The following is a 17,861-nucleotide window of genomic DNA, read 5'->3' as shown; positions in this document are numbered from 1 at the left end:
GGCTAAAAATAAAATAGAAAGAAAGCAAAATCACAGAGAATAAAATATAAGATACAAAAGACATTAACTTTATAAAAGTATAAGGGAATCCTGTGTGGACTCCCATGGGGACAAAACACAGTAATATAAAAACGAATGTGAAACACAAATGCAACTGAGTGGCCCATGGAAATGGGGTGGCTTTCCTAGAGAACCCAGACTCACTGAACGGAAGCCCCGCACCTAAGTGGAGAATCTGACGAGCGCACCTTACTTAAAAGACATGGCAAAGGAAACTAAAGATCTACCATCTCAAGGACGCTAGCGTGAGACAGTTTCACGAGTGAGTTCCGATAAACTCTGAATGGTACATTTGTCTCCACTGGAAGTCAGCCTATTGCCTATTTTCATTAAGGCTGTAAGCTAAAAATGGTTTTTACACTTAAATGGTTGAAAAACCAAGAAAGTGTCATGACACATAAAAACTGTATAAAATTCAAATTTCAGTATCAATACACAAAGATTAATTTTACCTGTGAGATATGTAGTAATTCTAAATAAAACATGAATAGAATCTAGTAGGATTTCAAAAGAATAATAACCCTATAACCAGATAGGGTTTACTCTATGACTTAAGGATTCTTCAATATCATGATGTCCATTAACTTATTATCAACAAATTAAAGGACACTAAGACATTTCAATTGATAAAATACAGCACTAATTCCTAATTTTTTAAAAATCTAAGTAAGACAGGCATAGCAAGAAACTACTATAATATACAAACTTCTTCAATTGTCCACAAAACACAACATGGTTTGACTTCCATGAGACAGTAAAAATCCACGGGGACACACGCTGAGGTGAACAACCAATGAGAAGACAGCACGCTGAGACAAAAGTGAGCTCGGGAGATAATGGAGCACTAGGAGAAAACCCAAATGCCAAAGGGGTGACACAACCTGAAAGTACAGAACAGCACCAGCGAAAACAAAGTTGAGTCACGTGGCAGACACGCTGGAGAAGCAAACTGCAGGACAAGGAAAGAAAGATGGGAATTCTGAAGGCAAGAGGACCCCGGTGGTGGGAGGAAGGGGTGCCGCGTGTTCCTGGGGAAGCCCTGACAGATGGGACGAACACAGACTGAAGCTGGAACGATTCTCCTCTCCGTTTTAAAAAGACCTAAGTGCACGGATCAAAAACTCTAGATGACACACGCACTTAAAAAGCACTGCATCATAAACGTTACATACTGTTAACCCCCAGTGTGTTCTGTGCACCACTCTGCAAACAGTGAATCTATATTTCTTCAGCAAAACACAAATATTCACATTAAGGGGGATGTATAAGAGCTCTGAATAGTGATTCAGATATTTTTTTAACTAACCAAGTTTTTATTCATATGAAACAACAACAGAAAAACAGTTTCAAAATGTACAGGTTGGCAAAGATAGCACCAAAATGGGATTCTTTTTATGTATAATCCTAAACTGAGGACATCTGAGAGAGAGAGAGACCAAAAGAGAGAGAAACAGAGACACTGATGTGACAGAAAAACAAATGAGTTGCCTTCTCGAATGTGCCCCAACCTAGGATCAAACCCACAATCTCAGTATGTGCCCTGACAGGGACTTGAACCCATGACCTTTCAGCCTACAGGATGATGCTCCAACCAACCGAGCCACACTGGCCAGGGCAATGTGCTTTTCTTCAAAATTCAGTGATTTGAAGACCCTAGCAAACTGGGAGATCTGACTAATCAGGAATCTAGATTGGGAAGTCCTGGGACATATGGACCTCCCTGAAGTGCCCCGACAAAGACTGGGTAGATGGATGGCTCTAGGAGTAGTACTGAGTTACAGGAGAGGTTTTACCCATGGTAGATTCTCTCATCTATGGCCTAGAAAGTCTGTTCCCCATGTTCCTTCACCAACTTAAATGAGACTGCTCAGATTCTCAGCACCCGTGTGAAACTTTTCTCAAAGGCAAGCTCTCTGTCGGCCCATGATGGAGAAGGTAGGTCCCGTGGTGGCTTTGACCAACAGCTAAGGAAGAAGACCATGGAGGACCAGTAAGAATCCTGGCATTGCTGCCGTGGACTGAAGAGTGAGATGAGGAAAGGAGTCTGGGCTGCGGGGGCCAGGAGACCAGAGACCATGACGCTCAGGATGTGATGCTCAGCCACACAGAGTATGAGTGTGGTGGTCACTAGGTCTCTGTGGCTGGGATGAGGGAGACCAAAGTCAGGAGACTGGAGAAGAGGCTGTGTGTGCCCTGCCCACAGACATGCTGGAGGCTGGTCCAGCCGGGCATGGGTGGGCACAGGTGGGCACAGGTGGGCACAGGGAACAGAGACGAGGTTCACTCGGAAGGCAGCATCATCTGGGCTGGCTGCTTTGTGCAATTCAACAGAATGAAAGAAGGCAATTGTGGGAACCTTGTATTTAGTTCCCACATAACATATTTAAAAGACGCATGCAGAGTTTGGTTTAAAATATTCACAGTAAAAAACCATTTTCTTTGCAACTACTTAAATTTATAATTAAAAGTATATCATAGGGTACACAGTTTTAAAAATTCACCCAAAGGGTACATGAGCAAAAAAAAATATAAAAGATGATTATTTAAGCCTTTATTTTTTCATTTACCATTTAAGTATATCAAATGGACAATAACACCCAAAGTGATTTTTCTGATTGAAATTTATTTCTATATTTTAAAAAATGTGTCCACATGTTACCATTTATACCTGTATTTCTCCCATAACCATATATCATATTTGGAATCTTTAATAAAAACTGTAAGGAAATGGTGGTATTAGGACAAGAGTGCTTAATACACTGATATCTGAGGAAAAACTTTTCCTTTGTTTTCCTTTTTCAGTTCTTTACAATTTGTGAAACCCAAACGCTTACCTTTCTGGTAAATATTCACATTTAACAACATGGAATGCAGTACAGAAAGGCCAATAAAATCACTGTCAATACAATCAGATGAAAAGCCCGACAACCAAACTCATCCCCAGCCTCAGCAGCAACGACAGTGTTCGTCCTTGCAAGGGGCAGAGACCGCAGGGAGACGAGGAGGCAGAAAATGTTTTTAAAATATGTAGCTTTGAATTTTCCAGAACCCATATTAGTAGGAGTTTTTTAAAAAGGTAGAATTATTTTAAATAATATACTTGATTTCACCTAATAATCTAAAATATTATTATTTCAACATGTAATAAACATACAGACTTGTTAATGGGACATTTTAAATTCACTTTTATCATTCTTTGTCTTCAAAATCCAGAGTGTATTTTATATTTATAGACTACCTTTTGGATACCAATTTATTATTGAAAGTATGTGACTTATTTCAGAACCCATGACATTTATTGGTTGGAAAAGCACCCTCACGTGACTAAGTTGTTACAAACATGCATAAAAGTTTTCAAATACCTTACTCAGGCATAAGTTTTCAAATTTAAATTAATTAAAATTAAACAAAACTCAAAATTCAGCACCTGTAATGTTAGCCACATTCAAGCACCAAAGAGCCACACGGGGACAAGGGTGACTGATGTAGGCAGAGCGCCCTGGGCCTGATTCCAAGTTTATGGGACTCGCAAGGACCCTGGGTGACGGGGACAAAATGGGCAAACACAACTGGAACGTGGACCAGTCATGTCACAGGCTTGGGTCCACAAAAGTTTCAGTGGCATGGAACAAAGGTGACAAGCTATTCCAGATTAAAAGAAACTGAGGAGGCATAAAAATAAATATATATACAAACCTTGACTGGATCTTGATTTAAAATAAGCTGAAAAAGAGACTTCCGCCAAGATGGAGGCGTAGGTGGAAACACTGTGCCTTCTCCCACAACCAAGTTTGAATACAACAAAGGTTTGGAGAACAAAGCCGCAGCCAAAGAACAGAAAAATTGAACTATACGGAAGTCCAGCAACAACGAACAGTTCTACCCCACGGGTAAGAGGGGCGGAGCCAGCAGCAGAGCAGGGTCGGGCAGGAAGGATCCCCCGACCCCAGGTGCCCAGGCATCCGGGGTAGCGCCGGCAGACCCAGTGAGGGCTTGGGATGGCGGGAGTGAGAAGTGAGAGGGACCGCGCAGACTCCAGCAACGGACCCAGCAGCGGCTGACCGCGTTCGCACATTCGAGAGCTATGGGACGAATAGCTCGGCCTGCGGTGGCAGCGGGAGGAAGCAAAGAGTGCTCGCCATTGGCTTCCTTTGGCCCCGCCCCCACATACAGGGTCACAACCCAGCGACTGGGTGGCCCGGCCCTGGTGAACACCTAGGGCTCTGCTCCTCATACATAACAGGCACGAACAATCCAAAATATGGCTCAAGAAGAACGCAAAGCCCCAGAGCCAATAACTCTAAGTGACCAGGAAATAGCGAAACTCTCAGATGCACAATTCAAGACACTGGTGATCAGGATGCTCACAGAATTGGTTGATTATAGTCACAAATTAGAGGAACATATGAAGGCTAAACTAATTGAAATGAAGGGAAATGCACAGGAAACCAATAGTGATGGAAAGGAAACTGGGACTCAAATCAAGGGGGTGGACCAGAAGGAAGAAAGAAATGACCAAACAGGAAAAAGTAAAGTTACAAGAATTCAAAAAAATGAGGAGAGGATTAGGAACCTCCAGGACATGTTTAAACGTTCCAACATCCAAATTATAAGGGTACCAGCAGGGGAAAGAAACAGCCACGAGTGGAAAATTTATTTGAACAAATAATAAAGGAGAACTTCCCCAGTCTGGCAAAGGAAATAGACTTCCAGGAAATCCAGGAAGCTCAGAGAGTCCCAAAGAAGTTGGACCCAAGAAGGAACACACCAAGGCACATCATAATTACATTAGCCAAAACTAAAATGAAGGAGAGAATCCTAGAAGCAGCAAGAGAAAAGGGGACAGTCACTACAAAGGAGTTCCCATCAGACTGTCAGTGGATTTCTCAAAAGAGACCTTACAGGCAAGAAGGAGCTGGAAGGAAGTATTCCAAGTCATGAAATCCAAAGACCTACATCCAAGACTGCTCTACCCAGCAAAGCTTTCATTTAGAATGGAAAGACAGATAAAGTGCTTCTCGGATAAGATCAAATTCAAGGAGTCCATCATCACCAAGCCCTTATTATATGAAATGTTAAAGGGACTTATCTAAGAAAAAGAAGATGAAAAATAGGAACAGTGAAAGGACAGCAAACTCACAGTTACTAACAACCACACCTAAAACAAAAGCAAACCAATATGACAGCTAGATCAAGAGCAGAACCATAGAAATGAAGAACACATGGAGGGTTAGCAACAGGGGAGTGGGAGGAGGAGAAGAGGGGAGAAGAGACAGAAAATAAGTAGCATAGACGGTAGGTAAAAAATAGATGGGGGGAGGGCAAGAATAGTAGAGGAAATATAGAATCTAAAGAACTTGAGACACGTGGACATAAACTAAAGGGGGGAAGGGTGGGGGAGGGGGTGTGTAGGGTGGAGGGGAATGAAGGGAGGAATAGAACAACTGTAATGGTATAATCAATAAAATATATTTTTTAAAAATAAATAAAATAAAATAAGCTGAAAAACATTCTCAGAACTACAGAAATATGAACATGAACAGGATATCAGATGATGTCATGGAATTATCATGATTAAGTACATGAGTAGTATTGTGGATGTGTGTATACCTGTGTAATACATACATACACACATGCACATCATACAGAGAAAGAAAGAGAAGACAAGAGGGATGCAGGGAAAGTGACTATTGCAAACTGCTAATAACTATTGAGTCTAATTCAAGGATGCATGCATGTCTACTGATTACTTTTCCAATTCTTTGTATGCTTAAAAATTTTCAAAACAAAGTATTTAGAAAAAAAACATAAGTATCTGCTAAGTCAGACAGAAGATCATGGCCAAATACCATTATCAAAATGGAAATGTGCTTGGAAGCCCAACCAGACTCTCTCACCACAATGTGGACACTAGCTTTCCACCTTCCATGTGCTATTGCAGTGTGTGTGGTCCCAAACTCTGCACCACTAACACAGGTGGAGATCAAGCGGATGGGTGCAGGTGGGACCTCATCAACTCAACTGGATGGAACTGCACTCCTGAAAATGCACGTTTTTACTGAGAAATGATGGCTGCACACCACTTCGATCCAGGGGCTGTGCTAGATGTGGAGAACACAGAAATCAAACCTGTGGCTCATGGGCCCAGAGTCTGGCAAGGGAGACAGTGATAAGCCAGTCACCATTACATACCTTGTCATGCCTTTTCCTTTTTGCTCCCCAACCCTTGACAGTGAACTACCTGAACCTCCTTAACTCTCAGCTCTCTGGCTTCTGAAGACCTTAAAAAGCAGCTTCAACTCTTCAGATCCCAGCATGCAGCAACAGGACAAAAGTCAGAGGCATTTTACCAAATGAAAGAAGCCACGTACAAAAGGGAGCGTACGCGTAGTTTCCTGTGCACAAAGTTCTCTAACAGGCAAAACTAACCTACCAGGGGAAAGGTCACCAAAGTGGATGCCCTGGTGGAGGTGGGGTGGGGATATCCCAGGAAGGCATGTTGGGCAATTTTCTGAGCAATAAGGAAATGGTCCATGTTGTGGTGTGTGGGGGTCACACAAAAGTATCCAATCGTCAGAACTGCACAGTCAATTCTTTCACATTTCAGTGCATATAAATTTTACCTATAAAATTTGGCCACAGGTAATGGTGATCACCCAGTGGGGTTGGGGTGCGGGACAGCTGCCCTGGGATCTTGCCTGACGCTCTGAGCACTGCAGTAGAGGGATGCACTTCCGCCCAGCCCCACCAGAGCAGGCTCGGCCCCCAGCTGCACTAAAACCGCTCCGGTCACTCCAAACAGACTGCAGCTAACACCGAACGACCTGCACTGGAGTGTGTCTGCTGTGATGAGTCTACTGAAGGCGAGTTTCTGCCCCATTGCAGAATTCCTTTTCCAGGTCTCATGTGTGGAAATAACACTTGTCTTGTGATTTGGTTCTGTGCACTGTTTATGTTGGCATAAAAATATGAAATGTGAACAATTTAGTACTATGCAGTTTCCCCAAGGGAACTCGCAAACTAGGAGACATGAAGCCTAACAAATAAAATAGCACAGGGACGTATATAAAATTTAATAAGTTTTTCACAAATATGAGATCACAAAGGAAAGTAGGCGTAGGGGATAAGCTGAGAGTCAGGAAGAACTAAGATCAATTTTTAACTTAATCTCTGGAGAAGAGATAGGAATTGAGTGGAGAAAACAAAGTTTAAATGATACTTGAAACAGTGTATGCACAGGCACAGAAGTGCAAAACTCATATTCTGTTTGTTTGCTTTTTTTTTGGAGAAACTGCCAGGAATGCGCTGAGTCATGCTGGAGAAAGGAAGACCCTAAGGGTCCGCTGCGGAGCGAAGGAGGACGGGGCAGAGAGCAGGCAAGAGGCAAACAGGGGGGTTTGCATCTCCACCCAAAAGCGTGGTCTTCCAGAAAGTCTAAAACATTTATTCCTAAAGACGATTCCTAAAGACTTATTTTGCTAAGCAAAATAAGACAGAAAAGTCAAGAACCACATGTGATTTCACTCATTTGTGAAATATAAAACTGAAAGCAACAAATGAACAAACAAGACAAAAAAAACCCTCACAGACAACAGCATGGTGGTTACCAGACAGAAGGGAGTGGGGGGATTGGATTGTAAAGGGTAAAGGGGTCAAATACATGGTGATAGAGATTTGACTGTGGGTAGTGAACACACAATGCAATACACAGTGCAAGTATCATAGAATTGTATACCTGAAACCTGTATGAACTTACTAACCAATGTCACCCCAATACATTTAGTAAAAAAGGAAAAAAAGAGTATGGGAATTGTGGTGTAAGTTGTCTATTTATAAACATCGAAAATGATTAATCATTGATTTAAATCTATAGTATAACAGTTTTAAAAAGTCAGGGTAAAAGAAAATTCGCTTAATAAAACTAGGAATTTGTGTCTCCAAGAAATACAATGTGGTCTTGCAGGCGAAGGAGAGCCAGCACAGGACTGGGAGGGGAGAGTGCCTGAGCAGGTCTCGCCACAGCACAGAGGGCAGAGGGGAAGAGGGAGAGTAGGCAAGAATCCAGGAAGAAGTATACTTCTTCACGTCACATCTCAATCAGCGAGGTGACGTCCAGCCATGCCCACCTTACACAACCAGAGCTGCTGGTGGAGGAGCCCCACGGCTAGCGTGCCAGTAACGGGTGCCAGCAGGCTCCCCTCCTGCCTCGGGTGTGCACTGCAGACCTGAGCGGTGCCCACTGCACAGGGTGCTCCCCACCACCTCACCTTGCGCAGCGTGGCACCCATTCGCACAGACTTCACATCTACGGCCTGGTAGGTCAGCCACAGGCCTGTGTTCACGTGCTGGATGTAGCAGACCGAGTCTCCGTACTTTATCTCAGAGGTCCCCATGCCATCGACTTCTTTTCTCACCCCTGTGTCCAACTTTTCCTGAGGAGAGAGGAAAAGAAGCTAAGCAAAACTTTTAAAATACTACTTTATATTCAAAGAACTTGGTCTTGTGGTAAATATGTCCCTTGAAAAATTCAGCCCTCTGAAGTCCCCTGAAATAATAATGGTTGAATATTTTATGCTAATAGTTCAACCTCTACTGAAGTGTCAAGTAGAAAATTGTAAGCCCTGGCTGGTGTAGCTCAGTGGATTGAGCACGGGCCTGTGAACCAAACAACCGTGGTTCGATTCCCAGTCAGGGTACATGCCTGGGTTGCAGGCCAGTTCCCAGCAATGGACACACAAGAGGCAACCATACATTGATGTTTCTCTCCCTCCCTCCTTCCCTTCCCCTCTAAAGATAAATAAATAAAAATCTTTTTAAAAAAGGAAATTATAAGATTAAGTAACATTTTCTTGAATTATTCACATGGATAGAAATTTATTTTGGCATAACATCAAATTTTACATTGCTCAATGGCAAACTCCAAACCAGAGATCTTAAAATGAGTAGTGCCAGCTTCATACTCTTTCCAGATTATTTTTTGTTTACTGGTTCTTAAGAGCATAGGTTCATGAGACAGCAAATCCAGGCCTGAGTCCAGTCTTTTGCTACCGCCATGATCTTAGGACAAGTTAATTACAGCTCCTATTTCTCATCTGTAAATAAAGCCAACAAAAGTTATCTCCCCCACAGTACCAGAAAAAATGAGATCACGTGTGTAAAATTTTCAGCACAGTGTCTGGGATAAAGTGAACACTTAATTTTTAATGAGTTTGACCATGAAAATGATGGTGACAATGGGTGACAAGGGTGTCCAGTGTTAACGATGACTTCTTTAGAACTATTCAGAACTGCTGTGGCTCAGCTTCCAATTCAGCAATTTCCAGCTCGGACTTTCTCTAAAGCATCACAGGGGCTAGACTCCCTCTGCCTTAGGTCCCAGTCAATGCTCTGGTACCAGCTAATTGTGTCTTTCAAATCCCTACATTCACAAAAAAATTGTATCCTCAGCTAAGGACTTTTTCACTGCTTTCTCTAGAGAGAGGAGGGGGGAGGAAAGAAGGGGGTAGAGAGAGAAAGAGATGACAGGCACAGCAGTTGGTTGCCTTCTTGTGCGTGTTGACCGAGAGCCCGGCTATGGCACTTTGGGCCGCAGGACAATGCCCCAGTTAACTGAGCCACAGTGGCCAGGGCTCAAATCCTTGCGTTTCAATGCTTCCTCATTCAACGGATCCCTTTTAATTCCCCCCCATCCATACTTCATCCTGACCTCCAGCAATTCACTGTCATAAAGTATTGCATAGTCCTTAAAATAACAGGGAAAAAAATCTAGTATTTTTTTGGTTGCAATACCTCTTTTAGTGGTTTCTTATTCTCCTTGGTCAAATTTTCCTTGTTAAATTTACTTTAAGTTTCTTTTATAACTTTGGTTATTTGACTGTTGTCTGAAATTAATAACAGTTATATAATATTGGAACTATTACTAATCCTGAGTTAGCTATACTACATAATGTTGAAACTATTACTAATTCTGTATTAGCTATACTATATCTAAACTAGGGGCCTTTAATTTCGACATCGCCTTTTAAATTTTATTTTTCTTTTGAGTAAAATTCATGTCTTATATAAAAAGAAAAATTTAACCAAAAAATTCTGTCATTTGAATACTCTATTAGCAATAACTCAAAATGATTATAACCTTCCATGACAACTGAAAATTAAGATGAGTTGGAATTGTTAAGGTCAAGGCCATATAAGAAAATGAATACAGTTATAAATTAAGTTAGTTTAGCCATTATGCAAATAATTTGAAACACTATTCCAAGTGTCTGTAATACATCAGATAACAAAGCATTCCAATTTCATTTTATCAAACAAGATACACTATTCATCTACTTACACCAACCCTAGCAATAAGAAAATTAAATCCTGGGGGGAAATACAACAATGTCATCATCTCCTCCGACTCAAACTTTCCTTCCCCTTTATCCAAGGAAGTAGTGTGCGGTCTATTTGCAGACAGTGGGTTGTGTGTTGAGGGGCCGCAGTCACTGCCTGCGATGAAGTGGCTCCATCGCTGTGAACTGCAAGTTTTAACCACAGAATCTCATGAAGACTGCCTCTCGAGTCAGGTAAGAACTGCTCAAGCGACATGAGAAAAACGAAAGAACATGGGCCACAGGCCTTCCTTCTTTTATTTCTCAGCTTTTTGTATGTGTATGTGTGTGGCTCAGGCTTAGAAGAAATTCAGGGAAACATAATCCAGACCTTTGAACAAGCATGAGAACAAGCACAGCGTGAACCAGGAGTGGGGCAGCTGGTGCAACGTCTAACAGAATCGCAGCCCGTGTCACTAAAAGTTGAGTGTCCCGGACGGATGAGCAGTAATGGTCCAAATTCTGTATTAGCAATACCGTATCTAAACTACAGGCTTTCCGTTTCGGAATGACCTTTTAAATTTTATTTTTCTTTTGAGAATTACAGCTTTGGGCAGTGATGGAATGGTTTAGTTGGACTAATCCTCATAGATGATTACACATTTTCAAAGAAAACGCTTTTGAAAACCTATCCAGATGCCCTTGAGTGGGACAAACTGGAGCGCAGTCTCCTCTCTCAAGGGGAACAGCATGTGGGAGGCTCATGCAATGCTGCCTTGGCCTTGGGCTGCCCTGCCCGCTGCCTGCAGCCCAGGCAGAGTGACGCTGTGCCTCACTGGCTGAGGAGTCAGGGGACACGCTTGGGGCCCCAGCAGCCTGCAAATCAGAAAAGTAGAATCAGAGGAGTAGCCACAGAACCTGCTTGTAAAATCCACTGCAATCCTCGCTGACCACTGAACCACAGGCACTCCAGGAAGGGCCAGTGCAGAGACGGAGGGTGACACCACTAAGCAGAAACAGAAGCCACGGCTCATTGCAAACAGGAGGAAGCTGGCGCTCCAGCCAAGCTGGGTTAACCAGCTGCCCAAACCAAAACCGCCATTCAGAAGACAGCCGTAACAAAAGGCAGTCTCCACCATACAGCCTCCAACACCCTGTGTGCTCTCAAAAATGACAGGTGAAGAAACAAGGAAACCAATCTGAACTAAATTTTAAACAAAGTGACCTGTACTAGGAAAAAAAGCAATAGAAACTGACACAAAGAAGGCCCTCACAATTGGTAGTAGGCAAACACTGTGAAACAACTATTATAAATAAATATACCATATGTACAAGGGCATAAAGAAAAATATATGCATAGTGAATAAACATGAGGAATCTCTGTTGAGAAATAAATTATAAAAAATGAAATGTAATGAGAAAATGAAAACATCAATTAAAATATAAAATTACTTAAATCAGCTTAATATCAGATGGCAATTATAGACTGAGTCAGTAAAGTTGAAAGCAAGTCAACAGAAGCTTTCCAATCTCAAGGTCAGATGGCCACTAGAGGCGCCCTGACGTGGCAGTTTTCCCAGCAAGCAGAGACTTCCCTGGAAAGGCTACATAAAGTGTAGTCCCCATGCCTCCTGCCTCTAGCTGAGGACTGCTGAGACCCTCGCTGTCGCCTCAGGATGACTAACACCCACGAAGGTTTAACATCGCTGCTCTGCAATATGATCTCACCACTAACAGGAACCTAATCAACAAAACGAAAGCCCTGGCTGGTGTAGCTCAGTGGATTGAGCGCGGGCCTGCGAACCAGAGTATTGCAGTTCGATTCCCAGTCAGGGCACGTGCCTGGGTTGCAGGCCAGTTTCCAGCAAGGGACTCACAAGAGGCAACCATACATTGATATTTCTCTCCTTCTCTCCTTCCCTTCTCCTCTAAAGATAAATAAATAAATAAATCTTTTTTAAAAAGAAAGAAAAAGAAACAAGCAAGCAAAGTAAAGCCAAGATACTGAAATTGAGAAGAGGCTGACAGTGACCAGAGGGAGAGGGGAGGGGATAATGGGGGAAAAGGGGAAGGGTTTGCAGGAACAAGCATAAAGGACACATGGACAGTAACATGGGGGGGCAGGGGGGCAGGGGGGGGCGGGGGGGCAGGGGAGGGATTGGGGAAAAGGCAGAAAACTGTACTTGAACAGTAAACAATATTTTAAAAAATCAAATTAAATTTAAACTTAAATTTAAAAACACTGCTGCTCTAACTGCCTGTCTGGCGGCAACCACCACAAGAACCACGGAAACCCTCCAGGGGAAAGCAGGTCTCCCCAACACAGTCTCCAGTTGTTAAGAAGACTCCCATTCTCACTGGGAGAACTGTGGCTAGACACACATGTTCTCCTTTGCTTCATGTACACCCGGAATGGGCTGTACTTCAACCACTGGAGAGAGGCTGGCACCTGACTAACACTGTTCTTCAAACGTCTGGTTTCCTCCCTGACCAGGAATCTCAAGTCTGGTGACCTCCAGCCCAACAGTCCACACTCCCAGCACCTGAACAGTGCCCCAAAATGCTAAATTCTCTGTAACTCTGCCAAATGAGTAAGTGCATGTTTGGAAAGCAATCACATACCCCTTCTAATTTTCAATAAAAAATGTGTTTACAAAGTACCCTACCATTCAAATAATTCTACTCATGAATGATGGGGAATGAGAGCCTCACATGAGTATCAGAGTGGCTCCGGAAGTAAAAAAGGTCAGTCTGAAACACAGGATGGATATTTTGTTATCAGACACACCAAACCAGCGCATTACAAAGCCAAAGCCATTCCTGAACATCTGTCCTTGTTAAGTGACACGGAAAGGCACTGGAGACACCAAACTAGATTCCCTAATAAATTTAAACTAGTCCTGTAGGATTACATTCTTACTCTATGGACCAGAGAGTTCAAAGAGATTCTAATAGCATTAATTGAAATCATCCTTAAGTCTCAAATTATTCTACCAAGTAGCTGAGAGGATGAAGGGAAAAAGGCCTTCCTCCTTAGATGCTGGAGTCTTTGTTTTTGTAATAGCGAGTCCTCCATCAGACAAATAATGGTTCAAGCAAGGAAAGGTAAAGGTCAATAAAACAGCTGTATTTGCTCCTTTTGGGTGCCACATTGGAGCACAGAATAGTTGGTCACTGTGAAATAGGAATCTAAAAATGCCACAGGGTCAGAGAAATTACTTCCCACCCAGGGAAGAGTTGCAAAAAGAGTTGCAAAACAGCTCTCTTTATCCCTGGTGTTCAGAAATCTTCTGAAGAGGCTGATGGGTAGGCTTGTGCAGGGAAGGAATTTGGACATTTCCTGCGCTGAGGGGAGGGGGCCGGTGCCTCTTCTGCAATGAAACTCTTCAAAGAGCTTCCAAGGAACCTATGCAACCCTCTCCCTGAGTGTGGGCTGGGCCAGTGAGTACAGAAAACATCAGTACTGTAATTAGGTTACATCACAGGCAAAGGAGAGTCATGCAGATATAATTAAGGCCCCTAATCAACTGGCCTTGAGCAAATCAAATGGGAGATTATCCTGGGGCAGGGATGCTTGCTGAGGCCTTTGTAGAGAGCGGAGGTTTTCCCTGAGCTCAGAGACCACACACAGCCAGTGCTCATGGCATTCCATCCTGGCCCTGGCCAGCCTTTCCATACCCCTGGCCCTGTGGCTGACTCCACAGCCTCACAATCTCATAAAGCAAGCCCATGAGAGGGAGGGAGGGAGGGAGGGAGGGGAAGGGGAAAGGGGGGGAGAGATTTGTTATTCTACTTATTTATGCACTCATTGGTTGATTCTTATATGTGCCCCAACTAGGGACTGAACTACTAACCTTGATATATCGGGATGATGTTCTAACCAACTGCAACACCTGGCCAGAGCCCCCTTAGTGTTTCTTCATACATGGTGTGGGCTCTGCTTGCCTGGCTGACCTCATACGCACCTCACCTTCCCCAATGGAGATTTCAGCTAGCTCTCTGGTTTACTATCATTAAAAAGAATCAGGATAAAAACTATCACTGAATTTGCATATCTCCTGTAAAACCACAGTCGGCACTACTTTCTTTTTAAAAATATATTTTGATTATGCTATTACAATTGTCCCATCCCCCCCCCCTTTGTTCTCCTCTGTCCTGCACACCCTCCCCAACCCCTTACTTCATGTCCATGAGTCATACATAAGAGTTTTTTGGCTTCTACATTTCCTACACTATTCTTAACCTCCCCCTGTCTATTTTCTACCTACCATTTATGCCACTTATTCCCTGTACCTTTTTCCCCATTCCACCACTCCCCTTCCCCGCTGATAACCCTCCATATGATCTCCATTTCTGTGATTCTGTTCCTGTTCTAGTTGTTTGCTTAGTTTATTTCTATTTGGGTTCTTTTTTTAGGTTTGGTTGTTGACAATTGTGAGTTTGTGGTCATTTTACTGTCCATATTTTTTATCTTTTTCATAGATAAGCCCTTTTAACATTTCCTATAATAAGGGCTTGGTGATGATAAACTCCTTTAACTTGACCTTATCTGAGAAGCACTTTATCTGTTCTTCCATTCTAAATGAAAGCTTTGCTGGATAGAGTCATCTTAGATGTAGGTCCCTGCCTTTCATGAACTTTGAACACTTCTTTCCAGCTCCTTCTTGACTGTAAGGTTTCTTTTGAGAAATCAGCTGATAGCCTTATGAGAATTTTTTTGTAGGAAACTCTCTCCTTTCCTCTTGCTGCTTTTAAGATTCTCTCCTTTAATCTTGAGTAGTGTAAATATGATATATCTTAGGGTACGCTTCCTTTTGGGGACTCTCTGGGCTTCCTGGACTTCCTGGAAGTCTATTTCCTTTGCCAGATTGGGGAAGTTCTCCATTGTTTTTTTCAAATACGTTTTCAATTTCTTGCTCTTCCTCTTCTCTTCTGGCACCCCTATGATTCAGATGTTGAAATGTGTGTAAAATTGTCATGGAGGTTCCTAAGCCTCTCATTTTTTTGAATTCTTGTTTCTTCATTCTGTTTCAGTTGAATATTTATTTCTTCCTTCTGCTCCAAACCACTGATTTGAGTACCTGTTTCCTTCCATTCACTGTTGGTTCCCTGTACATTTTCCTTTATTTTTGCTTTGCATAGCCTTCACTTTTTCCTCTCTTTTGTGACCATACTCAACCATTTCTGTGAGCATCCTAATTACCAGTGTTTTGAACTCTGCATCTGATAAGTTGGCTTTTTGTCACTTAGCTATATTTTTTCTGAAGCTTTGATCTGTTCTTTCATTTGGGCCATTTTTTTTGCCTCAGCACACCCGTTACACAGTAGTAGGTGGAGCCTTAGGTATCTGCCAGGGTGAGACAACCCAGGTCACTATATATGTGGGAGCGGTCCAAGAGGGAACAGTGTCACTTGCTTGGCTCTTGGCCGAATTTCAGTCATGTCCCCTGCTACCCACAAGCAAATTGGACCCTTCTGGTGCTGATTCCAGGGGCGAGGGGATCTCTCCAAGGAACTCTCCTGTGAGGCTAGAAGCTTCCCCTGCCACCTCAACCCCCACAGATTTTTACAGCCAGAGGTTTTGAGGCTTTATTTTCCCTCCCTGGAACCCTGGGTCGCATGGTCTCACTTCCCAGTTGTTCCTCCCAGCTTGCCCACATGCAAATATGGTACTGCCCACTCAGCCAGCCACCATCCTGCCAAAAGTCCTCACCATCCCAGTTGCCTGTCTCTGCCCCTCCTATTGGTCTAGATTAATGTCTCTTCTTTAACTTGTTGGTTGTTGGACTGCAATACAATACAATACAATACAATACAGTTTGGTTTTCTGTCAGTTCTGGTCTTTTTTTATCTTTAAATTTGTTGTTGTCCTTCTGGTTGTACAAGGAGGCACAGTGTGTCTACCTACACCTTCATCTTGGCTGGAAGTCAGCATTATTTTCCATTATACTAACAGCACCCCTTGAGAAAGAGTTACTGCAAAAAAATCTCTTTTCAATTTAATCCTGATTAAACAAAAATTCACTTCTAATGATAGCTTTGTATAATTATTTTGGCAGGAAAATATATGCTCTTTACTTTGCGTTTATTTCTTAGATGTTTAATCCATCACTGAACGGATATAGTAGGTGCTCACCAGATCACAGCAACACAGGACAACTTTCCCGTCTGCTGTTATTATTGTAAAACCTTTAATGTTCTTGTTAAACAGGGATTTGGTTTTACTACTTAGGTTCAAAGTCTGGATCAGCCACATAACTTATCTATCTAAGCTTCAGTTTCCTCATCTGCACAATTAACACTAAAAATGGTACTTAAGCATCATAGGATTGAACTAGAATTAAATGAGATAATGAAGATAAGGTACTTGCACATTATCTGGACCATAAATTAACCATTACTCTTATTTGTATTGTTTTGTAAAGCATCGAAACATTTTTTTGAACCAAGAATAAAATCCCAAACAAAAACAACATACTAAAAACTATGTCCTAAAAACGGTTTTGCCCTTTCTACTTTTGCGCTTGCTCAGTGCACCCCGTGGTCTCCCTGGCAGCCTATCTGAGTCTGTTCCACCTTTTCAGCAGCAGCAGTTTCTATTCGTGGTGCCTGGGAGAGGAAAAACAGGAGGACATCACCCAGACAGGAACATTTTTGTGACATTTTAAGCCAAAAAGTTACATCTTGGGGGGAGTATATATGTGACTGGCGAGATCTACCTTCTGTTTAAAACTGACATTTCAACACACTTGAAAGTGAGGGTTGAGGATTCTAGGAGCAGAGAAAGTGAAGAATAGGCCCTTTTCATGAAGAAAACCTACATGAATCAAACTGAATTCTGCATCACGTAAAATGTCTTCTTTCGGAGCAGACTAACATAATCATTTTGTAATAAAGATGTATATCAAATCATCACACTGTACACCTTACAATTCAACAATGCTGCATCAATTATATCTCAATAAAGCTGGAATAAATAAGAGGACCAACACAGGTTATATTATAATCTATTTTCCACTCTGTTCTGCTTATTCTGAATACATGTAGATGCCAACGACTGTTGACTTCTGTCAGACCCTGAATTTCAGACGAGCGACTGAGTGCTCCCAACACTGTCCAAGACATCCCGATGATGACCAAGAGAGATGCTCCCCACGTTAATGAGGGGTGTAACCTTTTTAAAGCTGTTCTCACTTATCACTTTAAGTAAAAAAAATCGCAGTGATTTGTACAATTTCAAAAATATAATAGCAAAGAGGCCTCACACAGTTGTAGGCAAAGGAAAACCAATGTAGACACAAGGGTTTGTGACAGATGATTTTCATTCAGAATTTCCAAAGCCATATCCCTGAATCAAGGCAAAAATTGGTATTTTCAACTGACATAGGAAAGTTTAGTTTTTCATCAATAATGAAAACTTGATTTGCATCACAGTAATTAGGTCAGTCAATAGTCATTTATTAATTGCATGCTGAATGTCTACCTACA

At 42.3% G+C, this 17,861-nt stretch overlaps 1 protein-coding gene across 1 annotated transcript in view; it reads right to left on the bottom strand.

The window, feature by feature from the left end:
* RYR2 (ryanodine receptor 2) overlaps window positions 1–17,861 on the bottom strand; it is a 389,249-nt gene that overhangs the window by 250,593 nt on the left and 120,795 nt on the right. Inside the window, exon 12 of the mRNA XM_037037343.1 lies at window positions 8,328–8,492. Coding sequence (XP_036893238.1) covers window positions 8,328–8,492 — 165 coding nt within the window. The remainder of the gene's footprint in view (window positions 1–8,327; window positions 8,493–17,861) is intronic.

Source organism: Sturnira hondurensis, unplaced genomic scaffold (assembly GCF_014824575.4).
Source record: "Sturnira hondurensis isolate 20B ecotype Veracruz unplaced genomic scaffold, ASM1482457v3 Scaffold0022977, whole genome shotgun sequence".
NCBI lineage: Eukaryota > Metazoa > Chordata > Mammalia > Chiroptera > Phyllostomidae > Sturnira > Sturnira hondurensis.
Note: the sequence above shows the minus strand (reverse complement) of the source record. Positions and strands in the feature narration are given on the sequence as shown.